The following is a 21,584-nucleotide window of genomic DNA, read 5'->3' on the forward strand; positions in this document are numbered from 1 at the left end:
GTTATGTTTAAGAGGAAATAGCATCTGTCAATCCGGTGAGTTATGAAGGTTGATCAACAGAGCTCCTACCTTATTAAATGGAACTAGAAGAAAACCAAAGAACTTTTTTCCTTTCCCTGCTGCTTCCCTTCAAAGTTTCCTCTTCCTGAGATGGAATACCCAACTGCTACTACCAAGCAATATATAAAAATAAAAGTGGCAGCGGGCGTGGTAGCTCATGCCTGTAATCCCAGCACTTTGGGAGGCCGCGGCGGGCAGATAACCTGAGTTCGGGAGTTTAAGACCAGTGTGACCAACATGGAGAAAGCCCATCTCTACTGAAATTACAAAATGAGCCAGGCGTGGTGGCACATGGCTGTAATCCCAGCTACTCCGGAGGCTGAGGCAGGAGAATCGCTTGAACCTGGGAGGCAGAGGTTGCAGTGAGCCGAAATCTCACCACTGCACTCCAGCCTGGGCAACAAGAGCAAAACTCCGTCTCAAAAAAATAAAAATAAAAATAAATAAAAGTGGCAAGAAATAAATAAATAATAATTTTTAAAATGAAGGCAGCAGTTTGGCAAACGCTATGTTCCATGCCTTTCTTCCTTGGCTTAGCATGGACTAACAGTAGAAACGAGTTGAGATATATAGGAGAAGGATGATGCCAATGGTGTTGACACTAGCTTCTTCATTTTAGCATCCAAAAATTGAGGAGATTCGCATGCAACTCTCTGAAGCTAAGTTGGCACTATAGTGATACATATTCTCATCCATGCTGCACCAAGCTGGATTTCATTACCATGACCATTTTTCTGACAAAAAGAACAGCTAGGCTTGATTCTTGTTTATAAATTACTTGTCTTGTTTGTTTGTTTGTTTGGGTTTTTTTGATGGGAGGGAGGTTGTTCTTGGTTTTGGGTTTCTGGGTTTTTTCTTGAGACAGAGTCTTGCTCTGTTGCCCAGCATGATCTCAGCTCACTGCAACCTTCACCCCAGTATGGACTCTGTGTGGGGGCTCCAACCACACTGGGTTCTCTATTCTGATCCATTGGTCAATGTATCTGTTTTGCTGTCCAAACCATGCTATTTCAGTTACTATAGCTTTGTAGTATATTTTGATTTCTGACAGTGGGAAGCCTCCAGTTTTCTTCTTTTTATTCAGGATAGCTTTGGCTATTTGGAGTCTCTTGTGGTTTCATACAAATTGTAGGATTTTCTATTTCTGTGAAGATTGTCATTGGTATTTTTATAGGAATTGCAATGAATCTGTAGATTGCTTTTTTTGTAGTATGGTCATTTTCACAGTATTAATTCTTCCAACCCAACGACATGGGATGCTGTTTCTTTCTCTCTTTTTTTTTTTTTTTTTTTTGTGGCCTCTTCAGTCTTTTTCATCAGTATTTTATAGTTTTCCTTATACAGATTTTTTACCTCTTTGGCTAAATTTATTGCTAAATTTTTTTTGTAGTTATTATACATGGGATTGCTTTCTCATTTTCTTTCTCTGCTAGTTTGTTCTTGGTGTGTAGAAATGCTATTCATTTTTGTGTGTTGATTATGTATCCTGCAGCTGTACTATATTTATCAGTTGTAAGAGTTTTTGGTGGAGCTTTTAGGGTTTTCTATATATAAGATCATGTTATCTGCAAACAGGGACAATCTGACTTCCTCTTTTCCCCTTTGGATACCCGTTATTTCTTTCTCTTGCCTAATTGTTCTGGCTGGGACTTCCAGTACTAGGTTGAATAAAAGTGTTGAAAGTGGGCATCCTTGTCTTGGTCCAGATCTCAGAGGAAAAGTTTTCAACTCTTCCACATTCAGTATGATGTTGGCTGTGGGTTTGTCATCTAGGGCCTTCACTGTGTACACTCATTCTTTCTATACCTAAGTTGTTGAGAGTTTTAACCATGAAGGATTGTTGAATTTTATCAGATGTTTTCCTAAGTCTGTTGAGATGATCATATGGTTTTTGTCCTTCATTCTGTTGGTGTGATGTATCACATTTATTGATGGGCATATGTTGAGCCACCCTTGCATCCCCACAGTAAATCCCACTTGATCATGGTAAATGATCTTTTTAACGTGCTGCTGGATTCAGTTGCAAGTGTTTTATTAAGCATTTTTGCACCAAGGATATTGGCCTATAGTTTTCCTTTTTTGTGTTGTATCCTTTTATGGTTTGAGTATCAGAATAATGCTGACCTCATAGATTGAGTTTGGAAGAATTCCTTCCTCTTCAGTTTTCCAGAAGAGTTTGAGAAGAATTAGTATGAGTTCTTCTTTAAATGTTTGGTAGGATTAAGCAGTGAAGTCATCAGATCTTGGGCTTTTCTTCAGTGGGAGACTTTATTACAGATTCAGTCTCATTACTCATGATTGATCTGTTCAGGTTTTCTATTTTTTTTGGCTCAAGCTTGGTAGATTGTATGTATTGAGGAATTTACCCACTTCTGCTAGGTTTTCTAATTTTTTGGCATGTAGTTCTTCATAGTAGTCTCTAATGACCCTTTGTATTTCTGTAGTATCAGTTGTAATGCCTCCTTTTCCATTTCTGATTTTGCTTATTTGGGTCTTTTTTTATTAGTCTAGCTAATGCTTTGTCAATTTTGTTTATATTTTCATAAAGTCAACTTTAATTTCATTCATCTTTTGTGGTTTTTTAGTCTCAATTTCATTTGTTTCTCTTACCTGTATTCTTTCTTTCCTTCTTCTGATTTTGGATCTGGTTTGTTCTTGCTTTTCTAATCCCTTGAGATATATCACTATGTCGTTTCATTGAAATCTTTCTACTGTTTTGATGTAGGTGTTTATTGCTATAAACTTCCCTCTTAATGCTGTTTTTGCTGTATCCCATAGGTTTTTGTCTGCTGTGTTTCTATTTTCATTTGTTTTGGGAAATCTATTTATCTCTTAATATATTTATTGATCCATTGGTTGCTCGGGAGCATGTTTTGTAATTTCTACATGTTTGTACAATTTTGAATGTTCCTCTTGTATTGATTTATAGTTTCAGTCCATTGTGGTTGGAAAAAAATTCGATATAATTTTAGTTCTTTTAAATTTGTTGAGACTTCTTTTGTGGCCTAATATGGTCTATCTGGAGAATGTTCCATGTGCAAGTGAAAAAAAAATGTGTATTTTATAGCTCTTGGATGAAATGTACTTTAAATATCTGTTAGGTCCATTTGATCTAAAATGCAGTTTAAATCCAGCGTTCCTATGTTGATTTTCTATCTATATGACTTGTCCAATGCTGAGAGTAGGGTGTCAAACTCCCCAAATATTATTGTATTGGAATCTGTCTCTCCTTTTAGATAAATAATACCTGCTTTATAGTGGGTGATCCCATGTTCAATGCATATATGTTTGTGATTATTGTATCCTTGTGGTAAATTGATCCCTTTATAATTATAGAATGACCTCTCGTATTTCTTTTTACAGTTTCTGACTTAAAGTCTATTTTATCTGGTATAAATGTAGCTACTTTTACCTGATTTTGGTTTCCATTTGCATCAAATATCTTGATTCATTTCTTCACTTTCAGTCTATATCTGTATAGGTGAAGTGAGTCTCATGTAGGTAGCAAATAGTTGGGTTCTTTTTTTTTAAATCCATTCAGCTTGTCTGTATCTTTTAACTACGGAATTTAATCTATTTACATTTAAGGTTATTACTGATAGATGAGGACTCCTGTCATTTCATTGTTTCCTGGTTTTGCTTACCCCTTGCTCCTTCTCTTATTGTTTATCATTGCAGTTGGGTGGTTTTCTATATTGATACTGTTTTATTCTTTTCTCTTTCTCCTTTATTAATCTGGTCTACCAGTGAGTTTTATGCTTGTGTGTGTTTTTATGATAGTGATTACTGTCTTTTTTGCTTCCAGATATATGACTCCCTTGAGAATTTATTGTAAGGCCAGTGTAGTAGTAATGAATTCTCTCCATTTTTGCTTGTCTGGGAAAGACTATTTCTCCCTCATTTCCAAAGGATAGCTTTGCTGCATATAGTATTCATAGTTAGAAATTTTTTTATTTCAGCACTTTGAAGATGTTATCTCCTTTCTTCCTGTCCTGTAAGGTTTCTGCAGAGAAATCTACTGTTAATCTAATGTGGATTTCATTATATATGACTTGATTTGGAGACCTTTGGAATTCCTGGACCTGGATATCCATACCTTTCCCCAGACTTGGGAAGTTTTCAGCTATTATTTTATTAAATAAGTTTCTTATGCCTTTTCCTTTCTTTTTTTCTGAAACTCCAATAATATGAATATTTGTTCTTGTATGGTGTCCCATAAGTCTTACAATCTTTCTTCACTCTTTTTCATTCTTCTGTTTCTCTCTGTCTCTCTCTCTTGCTGGGTATTTCAAACGACCTATCTTCCAGTTCAAAGATTCTTTCTTCTGCTTTATCAAGACTGCTATTGAAGCTCTCTATTGTAATTTTTTATTTCATTTTTTGAATTATTCAGCTGTAGGATTTCTGTTTGGTTCTTTTTTGTGATTTCTCTATCTTTGTTGAATTTATCATTCTTATGAATTGTTTTGCTGATTTTGTTGAATTATCGCTAGGTTTTGTTTTTGTTTTTGTTTTTGTTTTATCTAATTGAGTTTCCTTAAGATCATTATTTTGCAATTTCTTTTCCAGGAGTTCACTGATTTCCTTTTCATTGGAGTCTGTTACTAGAGATGTATTCCTTTAGTGGTGTCATATTTCCTTGCTTTTTTGTGTTTCTTGTGTCCCCATGTTGATCTGTGTGCCTGGTGGAACTTTTGCTTCTTTCAGACTTTCTGGGTGGTTTTGTAGAGACGCCTGTAGTTGGGCTTTAGTGTGTTGGTTGCAAAGGGTATGGTGACTTTCTGGACAGGTGCAATGGTGTAGTCTCCATGCAGCTTTTTCAGTTGCATTCAATGTCAGTAATAACTGTGAGTACCTCAGTGGCCTAATCCATAGAAGTTTGTGTCAGTGGTAGTAGTGGCATAGGCTGTTAATATCCTTGGTGTCAAGGGCTTTTAGAATCCTCCTCTTCTTGTTTTCCACACAATAGGGAGAATCAGCTGAAGGGATCCCTCTTGGTGTTAGGTCTGACATGCCCTCCAAGCAGCTACAGTGGCACTGGGCTCAAAATATGGTGCTTGGAGTGACTGTGGAGCCAGGATCCAAGGCTCAGGGTCTTGTGAATCCATTGTGGCACCTGGTTCTTGGGGTTCAGGTTCACTCTCTGTGGCAGAGTTGGGTGTAGGTTATCCAAAGAACCAAGGTTTATGACTGAGGCACCCCCTAGCAGCTTGGACCCAGGTGCCCTGGTTGAACCTGTGATTTTATACCTCATGGGTAGGGTGTAGTACTGACCAAACTCCAAAGAAAAAGGTTTTGGCCAGGGGAGCAGGGTATGGCCGCAGCTCAGGAACCAGAGCCAGTAGGGCTCAGCAGCAGCTCGGGTCACAGTGGATAAGGTACTGTGTAGTAATGACCCTAGACCCCTGGATGGTGGGGCTATGCAGGTCCTCACTTCAGACTCTGAGGCCAGGTGCAGAAGCAGCAGATACCTTAGAATGGCAGAGCGCAGCTGTGGTTTGATCCCCGGGGGGGACAAGGATCAACACAGAAATGACTCAACTCCCCAGAGAGGGAGGTATCTCAGCAGCTCAGACTCTAAGGGGCTATAGTCTAGCTCCAGAGAAGCAGGGTACTAGAGTTATTTGGCCTGTAGGTCAGGGTATCTTGGCTCAATCAGCACTGTGTTTCCCTAAGACATGAGCGACTACATCAGCTCAGCCTGGGATGCGTAGGTGCTCAGCTTGGCAAAGTGTGTGCAACATACTTTCTAAGCCTTGCCATAACAGAGCAATATGTCGGAAAAAGGATGATTAAAGAAGATTAGAAACTATCTCCAATGTCTGGATGGAGTTAAGGGAAACCAGTAAAGGAATCTGCAGCACCCAGGAGCTAGCAACAGTGAGATTTCCTTACCACATCTTAGTCTGAAGGAGCAAAGAAAGACAATGGTACCTGAACCTGGGAAGATTCATAGCTGTGGGAGAGGACTGCCCAACAGCAGCTCTTGCTCTCAGTAGGAGAGATGCCCTAACCATCACCAAACTGCAGCCCAGGAGGAAAAGAGCAAGGGGAATGAAAACTCTACTTTTCTGTCTCTCTCCTACCCTCTACATCTCTTACTGACCCCTCCCTTTGGCTGAGTCTCACCAGACGCCAAAGTGATGGGAAACTGGTTAAAATAGTCCATAGAGGTCAGCTTCTGGACCACAGCACAGAGTAGAGAATGATGATGTGATCTGGAGAGGCAAACAGAAAATGAAACAAATCTTTGTCTTTGTAAGGCTTATATTCTATAATATATAATGCACTTAACATTGTACCTAGCATATATTGTGGGTTCAATAAATATTAGTTATTAGTAGTATTGCTTACAGTAATAATATTATGGAGAGAAGATTTTTAAGACTTTTGTAATAAATTTCCTGTTTTACTTTGATTGTACTTTCAGTAGTAAGGTATTTTTTTTTCTTAACCATTCCCTAAGGGGTGTGTGTGTGTGTGTGTGTGTGTGTGTGTGTGTGTGGTTTATTTTACTTTGTCTTATTTTGGTGGTTAAAATAACAACAATGACAAAACATACACACACATAACATTAAATATACCATCTTGACAGTTTTTAAGCTTATAGTTCAGTAGTGGTAAATATATTCACATTGTAGGGACTTAAGATTTTAAATAGAGTCATGAGTTACTTAATGAAGATATATTCTGAGAAATATGTTGTTGGGCAATTTTCTTGTTGTCCGACCATCATAGAGTGTACTTACACAAACCTGCATGAGTAGCCCACTACACACCTAGCCTACATAGTATGACCTGTAGCTCCGAGGCTACAAACCTGCACAGCATATTACAGTATTACTGAATACTGTAAGCAATTATAATGGTATTTGTTTATCAAAACAAAAAGTACAGTAGAAAATATGGTAATCTTATAGGACCACCATCATATATGCAGTCCAACATTGAGCAAACTATCCTTATGCAGCACGTGACTATACTTATGAGGCAGACATCTTTAGAAAGGAATCTTTTGGCAGGGGGGATTAATATTGTCTCAGGATTTTTTCTTAGGGAGAATTTGAAGCATTCATTTTCCAAACTCCAGTCTAAATCATTGCCCCTGACAAGTGACTTTCAGATCACTTGTCTATCAGATCAAATCTATCAGATGAATCTTACAGAAAAATGCTTTTCCCCATGTTGTAAGAAGTTAGCAGGGAAGGTTCTGTCTCTTATACCATCAATATGAGAGCACAAACAATGAAAATCTTGTTTTTCATTTTCAAAAGTAATGTTTAACCTAGGTCATTACAGACACTGGAATCATTTTTAAATGATTTAATTATATTTGCTCAACCTCTATTATTAATTGATAGGTGAGCTAATGTGTTTTAGAATATTTTCAAAGGCAATAATTAAAATATTTCTGGCTTGCCTTTATTTAACCAAAAAGTTTAGTTAATAAAGTACTGCATTTCTCAAACATTAGAACTTCAATAAGTTATGAAGATGTGTTTTTTTTGGTAATTGTTATTCACAATGTATGTCCTAGACTCTCAAATCACTTTACATATATTAGGAAAATGTACATTATTTGAGAGGCAAAAGTGGCAAATGTAAATGGCAGTTCTTCAAAAGTAAAGCAGAGCACCAAGACACCGAATAGTCATTACCCTAAAGTACACATAAAATCTGCTTAAATGAACCTAAAGCCCCTTTAGTGTGAGTGCACCTGTTTGTGGATAGCTTTTATTACACTGGCCCAAAATGAATAAGACTGTAAGACTTTCTTTTATGGTTTATTTTTTAATATTAAAAAAATTAACATCCTCTGCAGACTTTTCCTTTGCAGCAGCAAAGTACATCAACTGTCTTTTTCATCTTTATTTCCAGCCAACTCAGACAGTAATGCCAGGACAAGTCATGCGGGTTACAACAGGTGCTCCAATACCCTGCGGTGCTGATGCAGTAGTACAAGTGGAAGATACCGAACTTATCAGGGAATCAGATGATGTACGTCATCACCAAGTCTTACTGCGCTGTTGTTCCTATGGCAGTATTGTGTCACAACCATTTTCTGCAGTGTTTGTGAGATTAACCCAGTTTTTTGGGTTGTTTAGTTTTGTTTTGTTTTTGCTTATGGTGGGATCTTATATTGTAGTATATGAGTCTCCAGTAAATAAGAAATTTCCTTAATCTTGAAAATCTGTTGTTACAGGAGGGGTTTCTATGATCATTGCTGTTATAGCAGAATTTGAATCATATTTGACTCAAGCAGTTTCACATGCAAACAACAAAAGAAAGTACCTCAAGAAAGAAATGGAGAGATATTAATGGTTGACATACCTTCCAGAGCAGAGATATTAATGGTTGACATACCTTCCAGCTGAGAAATTTGCCATTGAGGCTAGCTTCTGATAAAATGTCAAGGAGTTCATGAAATCAGAATTTACTAGAGAAGAATTTAACAAAGAGCACTTGGGCAAGTTCTTGAATATTACACTAAGCCAAGCATTTGAACCAAATGACCCTTTCACCTCTGGTTTTCTGTAAGTCTGGAAAAAGCTGTGCCACCAAATGACAGCCTGGAAATATTAAGTGTATGTCAGTTCTCCCTCCATTGCCTCAAGTAAAAGATGCTGGAATCTTTTTGGACCTAAGCAAGCCTTTATCTCACTGAAAATAGTGGCAGGTTATTGAAACCAGAGTATAAGCCAGTAATAAAAGTAGAATAGATTCAACTGAGGTTTTAATAATCAGCTCTCTTACTTGTTTTGTGAAGAAAGTAAAGATATATTTTAAAGCTGAGGTGAAAAATAAACATATATTCTCCCAAGCCGAGTAGATAGTAAAATTGGCCATGCCAAGAGACAGACACTTTCCCTGATCTGGAGATTTTCTTTTTAATCACCTTTCCATATGTAAGGCTTATAAAATTCAACCCTTGGCAAAGAGATCACATTGCCTGCTGTTAAAACTGCCTAAGCAGATTTATTGGCATCAGGGAAGCCAGCAGAGCACTGAATTCCAGAACACATACATCCACAGACTCTGCCAGATGACAAGACACAGTTCCAATGTCACAATATTATTCACAGCCCATAAATGTAAAATTGATTACTGCAATTAATGGACAGAAATCTACTACCAGGCAAACTATAAGTCCTTTACTGAAATTTCTGCAAGTATTTGGTAACCTTGGCATGGTATTGAACCCATGATTCATGGGAAAAGAAGGAAGATATTACCTCCACGCACGTTCACTTTATTAGGGTAGCCACCTACATATGTATATAAAAATATATAAACAAATTCTATATAATGTATTAGTTCAAATATTAAATCTTATAAGCAAGATTTAATATTTGAATTGGTACATTTTTTAAAAGCATAAAAATTGGAGAAAAAAAATTTTTTATTTATTGGCACCAAACCTTCTAATTTTTCAGGAACCTGTGTTAGAAATTCAGTGTTTTCAAAGGGTGTAGCAAATAGTTTTCTTTTTGTCTATATTTGTATATATCCTGGGCCTATCTGATGGTAAAAGTATCGGAGGAACTAAATTCTACTGCTCAGAAATTCTGTTTGAAATTACATGACCGGCTCTTATTATAGGGCACTGAAGAACTTGAAGTGCGAATTCTGGTGCAAGCTCGGCCAGGCCAAGATATCAGGTAACTTCAAAACACATAGAATATATAGCCTACTTTTGTTTCTACATGATCATTTACTCAGGAAACCCTGGCTACTATAAATCTGCAGCAATGTCAGTTAGCCATTAATTTTCAGGGCTTTAACAAAAAGCAAAATGAATGTTATGAATTCTGTATCACATATCTGCCCTGCCTACTTTTTAATGAAGATGGTAAAGGCAAGTTAGTCAAAAGCAAGATGAGAAAGAGGTAAAGTCATGAGCCTACATATTCTACAGTTAATTCTACTCCTAGATAATCCAGAATTACTCAATCCCATCCCTAAATAATCTGGAATTTGGTATCAACTCAGATAATACCAGAATTGGGTATTTACACAATTAACTAATAGCATATGCTCTAGTGACTACCAATAATAATGGAATAATCTGTTCCTTGTTATATACAAAGATGAGGCTATTTGCTATGATAAATAGTGCATATACCTTAAATTATTTTTCTTAAAATGGAATATGTTTACCCTGATTCCATTAATACTAATTTGCTGAACATCCCTTTGTAATGAAGCTACACTTCTCCCATCCCTATGGCAGCACACCAAGGTTAATGTACCTCAGTAGCCACAGATCAGGACCAACCTAAGTGGTCCATATGGAAATTACCTCTATGACTGTAACCTCATTAGCATTATTCTCCTTGACAAAGCTAGCCAGCTGTGGACCTCTTATCATTAATGCCGCTAGATATTGCCATACAAATTCTTGCCTTATCAAAGAAAGTTTACAATTGGTATTTTTACTATAATGTAACACAAAACAATTTGTAAAGTAATTTTATTCACAGGTACTCAGGAAAAAAAAATTTCAAATATGAAGTAACATGTTTTTCTTTAGCAGTAATATATTCAAATCCTATTTCTGTTTTCTGTTGTGTGATTTAACTTTTAAAATTAAAAAAGCATAGGATTTTTAGAATCCCTTCAATTCATTATTTTCCTACTACTTTATTTCTAGACTTTTTTGTCTTCTTGAATGTCCTTTTTTGACACTAAAGTTTCCCTCTGAGTTGAGAAAATGTTGTTCTCTAATCACACTGCTTATGGTTCTGCTTTGACTTTCAGACCCATCGGCCATGACATTAAAAGAGGGGAATGTGTTTTGGCCAAAGGAACCCACATGGGCCCCTCAGAGATTGGTCTTCTGGCAACTGTAGGTGTCACAGAGGTTGAAGTTAATAAGTTTCCAGTGGTTGCAGTCATGTCAACAGGGAATGAGGTATTAAAAATAAAAATGGAGGGAGTGGGGAGAGGGCCCGTAAGATAAAGGTATTTCTGACATATGTTCTGTGTTGTAAATAGAATGTTGTAGATTATAGATCATACCAGTGGATCCACATTCTTATAACAGGGAAACAATAAATTGGCTTTAGGATAGTTTCAAGTTCAGAATATGAGAACAAAGAAGAACTAGTAAAAATTATGTATTATGAAATGTTCTCTTCTATTAGAATGAAATATTATAACCAATGGCCTTTCCACAAAGTCAGTACACATAAGCAAAAAAACTTTAGCTGCTAGCTATAGATATTAAACTATACAAACTCAGTACTGTTTCTGTTTAGACAATGAATTGTGCCCATCCTGCTGCTGAAATGATGAGCTACTTCTGTGTGGGAAGTATCAATGAATCAGGACATCATGGCTAGCACTTCTTGTGAAAAGTTCCATTTGATCTTTAATCACCAAGAGGGATTTGATAATCAGGTTTTTTTTTTCTCTCTCTCTCCCTAAAGATAGCATCTCTAGTGGCATGATGTTTAGAATGGGTCAAAATGTCATTTCATTCCTGATTTAGAAAAGAGAATTTAGTCCATCTCTTTCTGAGAACTCTTGAAAAACTTCCTATTGCCTGTTTTGCTTAGGTTGTGCAAAACTTCAGTCAGAAGCTCCAAGGTCAAATGGAGAATACTAAAAAGTGAATCTGCTGGAAACTCAAAACCTTATAAAAGAATCAGAAACTATTGAGATTTTTTAAAGTATTAATAATTCCTTTGACCTTACTATTAAAGAAAAGATTAGCGGGATTTTTTAAAAATCTCTTTGTTCTGAAAATAAACCCATCATTATTTTTAATTTCTTGAAGTCTTGGAAATGAAAATTTTCAGAGGTCTTTTTATGACCTTATAGTCCTTTTGGTTAAAGCAAAAGAATAGACTGTTTTATTTTGCAAATAGATAGCTAAATCAACATTCCAGATGTGCTTACTTCCCAGTATATATGCACTAGTCATTTCCAAAAACTATTGATTGACAAAAAACATTCTTTTCAATTTGATCTACATAGTAATGATTTTAATATCCTTAGAACCAAATAACACTATATATAGCATCAGAAATAAATTTTTGTTAAACTGGTTGACTCAATGAACTATTCTTTTTTATGATTTACTTACATGCTTTGTGCAACAAGTAAGTTCATGGAGTTTGAGAAAGCTAAACAGTAGCACACTCATGGACCAGGCATGGTGGCTTATTCCTGTAATCCCAGCATTTAGGGAGGCTGAAGCAGGGGGATCAATTGAGGCTAGGAGTTCAAAACCAGCCTGGGCAACATAGCGGGACCCTGCCTCTACTAAAAAATTAAAAATAGCTATGCATGGTAGCACATGCCTATAGTCCTAGCTACTGGGGAGGCTGAGGTGGGAGGATCACTTGAGCTCAAGAATTCAAGGCTGCAGTGAGCTATGATGGCACTACTGCGCTTTAGCCTGGGTGACAGAGTGAGACCCTATCTCAAAATAAAGTAAAATAAGAATTAACACACTCATAATAACTATTTAGTTGATAGGAAACTCTGTTTAAGCGATATTGCTTATATTTCTCTCTCATGCTTTTGTAGGTCTGGACTCATCCTCTCAATTATCCACAGAGTATATTGTTAGTGTTTTGTTTAAGCTACCTTTTACACTCAATTAAAACTATTTACTGGAAGTAGGCTAAGGTAATGGGGTGAGAATAGAGATGGTATTATATCATGAAATCTAGGGAAGAGTTTGTAGTCTTAGTTCCCTGCCCCCACAGAGCTTATTACTCTTGAAGAAGCTTTGACTAATTCTACATGACTTATTCCCCTACTTTAACAGGCCTGCTATACTAAACTATACCACAGTTTTCCAAGAGAATAATGCTTCTAAATTATATTATCTCTGGTTCCATATAGCTCAACATTCCTCCCTTTCTCTTATTCAAAGTTAGTTTTTATTATGACTCTATGATCATATAGTTTAGTTTTGTTCAGCAGATAATTGGGTACCTCTGTGCCAGGCACTTTACTGGAAATTGGTGATAAAAAAAAAAGAGATAAATAAAGCATATTATCTCTCCTGAAGGCTTGAAATTCTCAGATACCTAGAAAACAATAGCAAAAAAAAAATTACCTATTTTCAGAGAGGGCAAAAGAAATTGCACTTAATGTAGCAAGGCCATAATTTACCCAGTCACAGTACAAACTTTCCTTAATTATTGGTTTTAGTTTCCTTTGATACATATGGTTTCAGGCCGGGCATGGTTGCTCACGCCTGTAATCCCAGCACTTTGGGAGGCCAAGGCAGGAGGATCGCTTGAGGTCAGGAGTTCGAGACCAGACTGACCAACATGGTGAAACCCTGTCTGTACTAAAAATACAAAAAAATTAGCTGGGTGTGATGGCACATGCCTGTAGTCACAACCACTTGGGAGGCTGAGGCAGAAGAATTGCTTGAACCCGGGAGGCGGAGGTTGCAGTGAGCTGAGATCGTGCCACGGCACTCCAGCCTGGGTGAGAGAGAGAGAGACTCCATCTCAAAAAAAAAAAAAAAGATATATATGGTTTCACATATGTCCACTTCTTGAATCTCATATGACATATTGGTAAGCAGGACAGTTGCCTTGGCAACCCAAAGAGTGCCGTACAAGATGTCTATGTATACTCTAAAACTTGCCCCAGTATTTTATTACTGTATGAGCTTGTTAAGGACCAGCAAATTATTTCAAAATTGGGGTTATAGAGTTATCAACTATAGCTAACATGGAATAGCTGATTTCTGTATTCGTTGATTTCAACAAACTGTGCATATTAAAATTTAGATATGCAACCTGTGGTGATTCATGTCTGTAATCCCAGCACTTTGGGAGGCCGAGATGGGTAGATCACTTGAGGCTAGGAGTTTGAGACCAGCCTGGGCAACATGGCAAAACTCTGTCTCTACAAAAAATACAAGCCAGGCATGATGCTATGCCCCTGTAGTGTCTGCTACTCAGGAGGCTGAGGCAGAGGTTACAGTGCGCAATGACCATTCCACTGTACTACAGCCTGGGAAACAGAGTGAGACAAAGAAAGAAAAGAAAAAGAAAGAAAAGAAAAGAAAGAAAGAAAGAAAGAAAAAGAAAGAAAGAAACAGAAGGAAAAGAAAAAGGGGAAGGGGAAGCAAAAAGAAAAGAGAGAAAAGAAAAGAAACAAGGAAAGGAGGGGAGGGCAGGGCAGGACTGCTTAGGAGATGGGTGCACCAAAATCTCACTAATTACCACTAAATAAATTATTCATGTAACCAGATACCACCTGTTCCCCAAAAATCTATTGAAATGAAAAATGTTTAAAAAATAGAAAAAGAAAACTCATTCATAATCCAAAAAAGAAAGAAAGAGTCTCACCATTTTGCCCAGACTGGCCTTAAACTCCTAAGCTCAAGTGATCCTCCCACCTCAGCTTCCCAAGTAGCTGAGACTACAGGCTTATGCTACCATAGCCACTACACAGGACAGGTTTTAAGCCAAAATTATTAAGCCAATCAAATCTGTCCAGAGTCATCTTAATGGAAATATTATATTAATTATTTTCTAGTACAATTTGTAAACCTCTGTATTTCTAAACCAAATTCTTAAAGACTCCTTAAATTATGTTTAAAAGATCTAAATGTTTCTCTTCCCTTCTTATCTTGTAACCTAGTAAGCCAGGCAATTAGCTTAACTATCAGTTAAACCTTTTTTTCCCCAGAGTTTTATTAAAAGCTATTTGGAACAGGAACATTCTTCATGAGAGCTCATTGACTTTTCTCCCTCTTTTTGTGTTAGACCTATGTATCTGAACTATCTGGGTGTATCCATAATAACAAGAATTGAGTTTTGATCAATTAATAGGTTAAGTTTTCTAGAAGACAGAGAAAGAAAGTGAGATGATTACCACAAATATGTAAAGAGTTACTGACCACTATAAAAGTCAAATCACCTTCTCTTTGCAAAGAGTGGGAAAGCCTTAAATGCAAGCAAACCCATTTCAATACATGAGAAAGAAAGGAAGTCATTACAACCAGGTCAAATAGTATCTTGGGCACTTGATAATTCCATCAAGACTATAGGATTAATTAAGTCTTTAAAAGTACTTTCAAGTGAATAATTGTAGTCATATCAAAAGTACTTCAAAATGACCACTGCAATTCCAGGTTGTCCTTGATGAAATTATGCTTTTTAGAAAGATAAATGTGTGAAAGAGAAAACAGAAGCCAGAGTTATGCCTGGAGATAGTGCAAGTTTATTATTAAATGAACCCATGAATTCATTAGCTACTGGTCATTCAAAAGGGAAAAATAGCACTTAAATATTGTACCTAAAGTCCTCAACAGTAAAGGTTGAACCCCTGGCAGCTAACCCTGAAACCTAACAAGCTAGAATGGGTAGAGAGGAAATCTCTCCCAAAGCCAGTTTCTCATAGACAAAACTAAGAAAAGTTCGTATAGGCACACAACAATGTGGCCAACTGACAGATAGGATGGCCAGTTTCAAATCTTTACTAAGAAAAACAAAAATTAGTATAAATCCAATCAGATAACCAAACAATTCTGGAAACCTTATACTTATAACAAAAACAATATCAGCTGTCTTTGGGAGTTCAGCAAAAAAACGATCAGACCTCAAAACAAGGGCTGGAGTTAATCTAAGCATCATAGACAAGGAATCCGCCCAAGCAAAAAGGCAGAAGAGACCTCACTGAAATACAGTATAACCAATAATATAACTGGTGGCAAGAGTTCCTGCCTAAGTCTTGGTAGGATTTTCATAATACCAAAATCCTAATACAAAGACCACCAGGGAAACCTGTTGATCATACAAAATGGTTATATTAAAGTTTCTGAGAAAAAGAAAACATCAACTTGACAATGTTGGGGAGGGAAAAATAATTTTTCCTCTACCCTTGTGAGTTCTTACCTGGGACCTCTATAAACGATAGATTAACAAGAAAAAAAGAGAAGTTAGTTAACATGTATACCTCGTGTATATATGGGACATACCCAAGGGAAAATTAGTAACTCCTAAAGTGATGGCTGAGAAGTCTGGCTTAAATAGCATCTTCAGCAAAGAACAGTACATTCTTAGAGAAGTGATGAGACAAAGGAAAAGGACCTTGAGTCTCTAGGGCCGGCAATTTGTGGGAAGGCAAATATATGGGAAACTAATGATAGATTAAAGGCTAGTTAATAAAGTTTGATATATAAATTCCTCTGGCGCCATCTGCAGGCTGATAAGTGTCCAAAGATTTATCCCTCGGGCCAGGCGCGGTGGCTCACGCCTGTAATTCAAGCACTTTGGGAAGCCTAGGCGGGTGGATCACAAGGTCAGGAAATTGAGACCATCTTGGCTAACACACGGTGAAACCCCTACTCTACTAAAAATACAAAAAAATTAGCCGGGTGTGGTGGCGGGGGCCTGTAATCCCAGCTACTCGGGAGGCTGAGGCAGGAGAATGGCGTGAACCCGGGAGGCGGAGCTTGCAGTGAGCCGAGATCGCGCCACTGCACTCACTACAGCCTGGGCGACAGAGCGAGACTCCGTCTCAAAAAAAAAAAATTTATCCCTCCAGGGGTCGCGGGGGGAGTTACCTTTCTTAATTTATGTCCTACTTTTAGGCAAACAGGAGAAAAGCAGAGAGCGTTTCTTGTATTTTTCTTCTCAAGTGCCTTCGGCTAAAAAATATTTGTTACGCTGGCATATTTTGGGGTAGTATATTCTGCTACCCTTCAACAGAGTCTCAGTGGTGTTTCACAACTGGGAAGTCATAAGATTTTTATGAGGGTATTTATAGGATTTTGAGGACTAGGGTTGGCCATGGGATAGTTTTAAGGTAGAAGTTATTAAGCAAAGTCCGAGCAGAGATTGGTCGGAATTTGTAAAATAGGTGAATTGGTGGATCACAATCAGTCTTATCTTCAGAGCATATGAATCCATGTGGAACTACTGTTAAAACAAGTTGTCCATGATCTTATCTTAAAGTATATGGATCTGAACAAGCTTGTGTTAAAAACAATTTATTTCAAGTTACATGTCCTGGTTTGGTACAGTTTAGCTGTTATGCAAATAATGGTATAGTTTTGCAAGTTGATGTTTCTGTTTTATTTCTCAGAAGGAAATAGTTTGTAGGCAAGGCAGCCAATTATAAGGCTTTCACAGAAATTCAGACATAATGTAATGAATGCCTAGAATTATTTTGGGAGGTAGTAAAAGAGTGAATGAAAATGTAGGGTCAAGGAAGAGATGGATTAGAATATTCTTAATGATTGAGGCTTTTGGGAAGAGTGGGCTACAAAGGGGAAAACAAAGTTAAATGTTTAGGCCAGGCGCAGTGGCTCACGCCTGTAATCCCAGCACTTTGGGAGGCCGAGGCGGGCGGATCACCTGAGGTCAGGAGTTTGAGACCAGCCTGACCAACAGTAGAGAAACACCATCTCTACTAAAAATACAAAATTAGCCGGGCGTGGTGGCGCATGCCTGTAATCCCAGCTACTCAGGAGGCTGAGGCAGGAGACTCGCTTGAACCCACGAGGCAGAGGTTGCAGTGAGCCGAGATCACGCCATTGCACTCCAGCCTGGGCAACAAGAGCTTGATGCTGTCTCAAAAACAAAAACAAACAACAACAAAAAAGTTTAATGTTTAAAAAGTGGGAAGATAGTGGCCAGGTATGGTGGCTCACACCTCTAATCCAAGCACTTTGGGAGGCTGAGGCAGGTGAATCACTTGGGATCAGGAGTTCAAGACCAGCCTGGCCAACATGGCAAACCCCCGTCTCTACTAAAAATGCAAACATTAGCCAGGCATGGTAGTGTGCGCCTGTAGTCCCAGATAGGAAGCTGTGGTAGGAAGATCGCTTGAACCCAGGGGGTGGAGGTTGCAGTGAGCTGAGATTGCGCCACTGCATTCCAGCCTGTGCAACAGAATAAGACTCCATCTCAAAAAAAAAGGTGGGAAGATAGTGGTACCATTGATAATACCAAAAATGGGAAATTGAACTTGGTGACTTGATATGGAGATGATGGGTTATGTTTTGTTTTACCTCATATTTTTTTCTTTTGAAACTGTAATAAATTTCAGACATCATTCCCAAGATAACTGGAAGTATAACAGAAAATAAGATTCAGTTTTAAAAGGAAAAATTGTGAGTTTATTCTAGTATATTTAGCCTTATACTCTTCCATTTAATTCTGTATTGTTTTATTTGAAATTATTTAAAATACACTGTAAATCCCACACCCTCATTTAACTAGCTATTTTTTCGTTATGTCAGTTTTACAGACAAATAATGGGTTCTCCAGTGATCTCTAATTTTCCGTTATTTCTGGAACTGTTTGCAGCAAAATAACAGAGAGGAACATAAATAGCAAAGAAAACACCCTGATAACAGAGGAATCTTACTTAGTTCGTGGTCAATACCCTGCTTTGAAAAAAATGATATAATCACACATTTTTCTTTCTAAAGCAACTAGTTTGATTAATGGAGTTAAAGAGCTGCAAGCCTTGCCCCTTATAAAATTATAATCACTTTAATAACTGTGTTAATTAAGATCAGAAAATTAATCTATGTTAGCATTGCAGTAGCAATTTTCCAAGTACTGCCAGGGACTAAGAATGAAAGTGGGTTACAATGTCACATGGCATCTGATTAAGTTAAATTAGTAAGTATTTGAAGGGAAGACTCCCTGGTGACACTGAATAAGATGGTCACAGTTTTTCTGTAGCCTATTGTAAGGGGACAGTTGGTTGCAAAGCTACTACTTTTCCAATATAAAGTCAAAAATCTGGCCACATACTATCACTAATGAGTCTGAAGGAAGATTAGGACTTGTGGTTATTGTCTGGGAGAATTCATATAATAAGCTCTAGTGTTGGCCATATTAGTAGCTAAAACATCTTAAATGTGCAGGCTTGCCTTTAACCTCGTAAAATAATAGTCCAGGTTTTCTCACTTCAAGTAAGTACTTTTTTTTTTACTTTATAATTTCTGAAATCAAAGCATATCTTAAAACTGATACATAAATTGTTGTAAGAATGTGTCTGTGTATGTGAAGGACCCCCTACTCTTAGGTATTTTATAATCTAATAGTCTATGTTCACATTATAAACTGATGTCATCTGTACTAGCATCTAGGGGTAACAATATGAGAACAATTGGGAGGAAAGTAGGTGATCCTTTGATGTCATATGTCATAAAGAAAGGAAAGAGAATCACATTTATTGTACATTTATCTGCATAAACTGAATGTTCATTATCTCACTCCTAACAATTACCTTGCAAGGTAGTTATTATTACTATATTTTATAAATGAGAAAATTAAGACAAAGAATTTTGTCAACTTGAATTTGAACCCTGTTGGAATCCAAAGCTCTTCCTACTCTACAATCTGACTACCTCATTGGAACATCCTAAGGTAGAATAAGCTTCGTTAATTTTCTTCGTAGACATAGTAGATATTAAATCTCTAAAGATTAATTCAGTTCAGAATAATGGAATTGTGCATACATGTAGCTAAGTATTACTTAAGTTTGCTAGTATCAGAGACAAAACATCTGTCTTCCTCTCCTTCACATAAGCTTAGCTTCTTTGATACTGTTGACCCCACTTCAGAAAAGAGACAAAAAAGTTTGAAAGAAAAGATAAACTATTATTCTGTTCAGACTTAAGGATATCATGTCACACAATCTATACCTCAAATATTCCCAATGGAAGACAAATTGGAAAATAATATTGGGAGGAAAAAAAAGGTAATTGTTTTATTTAGTTTGGCCAGTATCTCCAGAGCATTATTATCAAATTGGAGCCCAACCTGGTGGGATATTTTGCATGCAGTTCAATCACCAGTGAAATTTCAGAGTGTTTTTTGACTTCCATAGGAACATTTTCTCATCCTCCTATACTTTCAATATGTATTTAAAGATCCTTTGGGCATTCACCTTCAAAATGCCAGATACCATTGTAGGTGCTAGATATGCTAAACTCAGTTTAGTAGATTTTTTTTTCATTAGAAATATGCAACATTAACCTAATAGAATAATTTGTGGTGGTTTTTTGGCTTTGTAGCTGCTAAATCCTGAAGATGACCTCTTACCAGGGAAGATTCGAGACAGCAATCGTTCAACTCTTCTAGCAACAATTCAGGAACATGGTTACCCCACGATCAACTTGGGTATTGTAGGAGACAAGTAAGTATTTGATGTCATTCTGAAAAGTTTGTATTGTACAAATACGAGTTTTTGGATACTCATTAGGTGGAGTTGCTGCTAAAGAGACAGAAATTTAATGTCATAATTTTCACTTATCTCATTCTTCAGAAGCCAAAGAATATTGAGGTATCTATGTCCTTTAGAGATAAAGATTTCTTGGAATGTCTCTGAAAACAAGAGAAATACTTTACTTTCCTGTAGTATGTTAGGTTTCAAAGGATGTTTTTGTAATAGTTTTGGTTTTATCCCAATGGAGCTAACAGTGATGGCATTATTCTGATTCACATTTTTACTTCTTTCAAGAAAGACAAGAAAAGCATAGGTAAGAAGAGAAAGAGAGATTGTCAAAATTAGCACTACCTAATTCTTTGAAATTTAAGTACAATTTTTTTCTAGGACTTCCATATTGATTTTTGTGTCTTTATGTAACCTGTTTCTCCAGGCTTTACCTACTTGAAAGTACAAAGGGAAGCACAATGACTATAATTACTCAATTTTTAAGAGCCTATTACCCCCATCTACTGAATTAACTCAGCCCTCTGCTAAGTTTTCTAAGTATTTCTGTGAATCTCCAGTGCTGTCTCATGTGTGATCAAAAGCAAGTCTACACTTTCTAAACATCCTAGTATCATGCAACACTGCTGCCTGGCTGTCTTTCAAAAGTCACCCTTTCCAGTTCACTGGAGCTACACCTGCTTTTAGTAATACTCAAATATCAACCCAATGGAGACAAGGCTCAGAGACAGATCTGAGTGATAAATACTCATGATGTATCTATCACCCATAATCCCCTTTCTCTCTTATCACTACCTCATCACTGTGTAGACCTCATTAAGCATGGATCCTTCTTCCCTTATGTTGAGTACTTTCCCAAAACTCAGATGTGCTTTTGAAGAGGTTCTGACCTACCATTCACAAGGTAGGATCTGACAAGGCATGCTATGAACTTTATCTTAGGCTCACACTGGACATAGTCTAACCTAAGCTTGTCCAGGCCAGGCACAGTGGCTCATGCCTGTAATCCCAGCACTTTGGAAGGCCAAGGCGGGTGGATCACTTGAGGCCAGGAGTTGGAGACAAGTCTGACTAACATGGAGAAACCCCATCTCTACTACAAAATAGAAAAATTGCCTAGGTGTGGTGGTACATATCTGTAGTCCCAGCTACTCGGGAGGCTGAGGCATGAGAATCATTTGAGCCTGGGGGGCGGAGGTTGAAGTGAGCTGAGATCGTAACACTGCACCCCAGCCTGGGAAACAGAGTGAGACTCTGTCTCAAAAAATAAATAAGTAAACAAACTAAGCTTCTCCAACCCGTGGCCCATGGACCACGTACAACCCAGGACAGCTTTGAATGTAGCCCAA

At 37.4% G+C, this 21,584-nt stretch overlaps 1 protein-coding gene across 26 annotated transcripts in view; it reads left to right on the forward strand.

Moving 5' to 3' along the window:
* The window catches only part of GPHN (gephyrin), a 675,135-nt gene that overhangs the window by 594,761 nt on the left and 58,790 nt on the right, over positions 1–21,584 (forward strand). For all 26 annotated transcript variants that reach the window (XM_034937122.3, XM_034937124.3, XM_034937127.3 and 23 more), the window contains 4 exons: positions 7,939–8,058; positions 9,661–9,719; positions 10,819–10,972; positions 20,078–20,199. In XM_034937122.3, coding sequence (XP_034793013.1) covers positions 7,939–8,058; positions 9,661–9,719; positions 10,819–10,972; positions 20,078–20,199 — 455 coding nt within the window. The remainder of the gene's footprint in view (positions 1–7,938; positions 8,059–9,660; positions 9,720–10,818; positions 10,973–20,077; positions 20,200–21,584) is intronic.

Source organism: Pan paniscus, chromosome 15 (assembly GCF_029289425.2).
Source record: "Pan paniscus chromosome 15, NHGRI_mPanPan1-v2.0_pri, whole genome shotgun sequence".
Taxonomy (NCBI): Eukaryota; Metazoa; Chordata; class Mammalia; order Primates; family Hominidae; genus Pan; species Pan paniscus.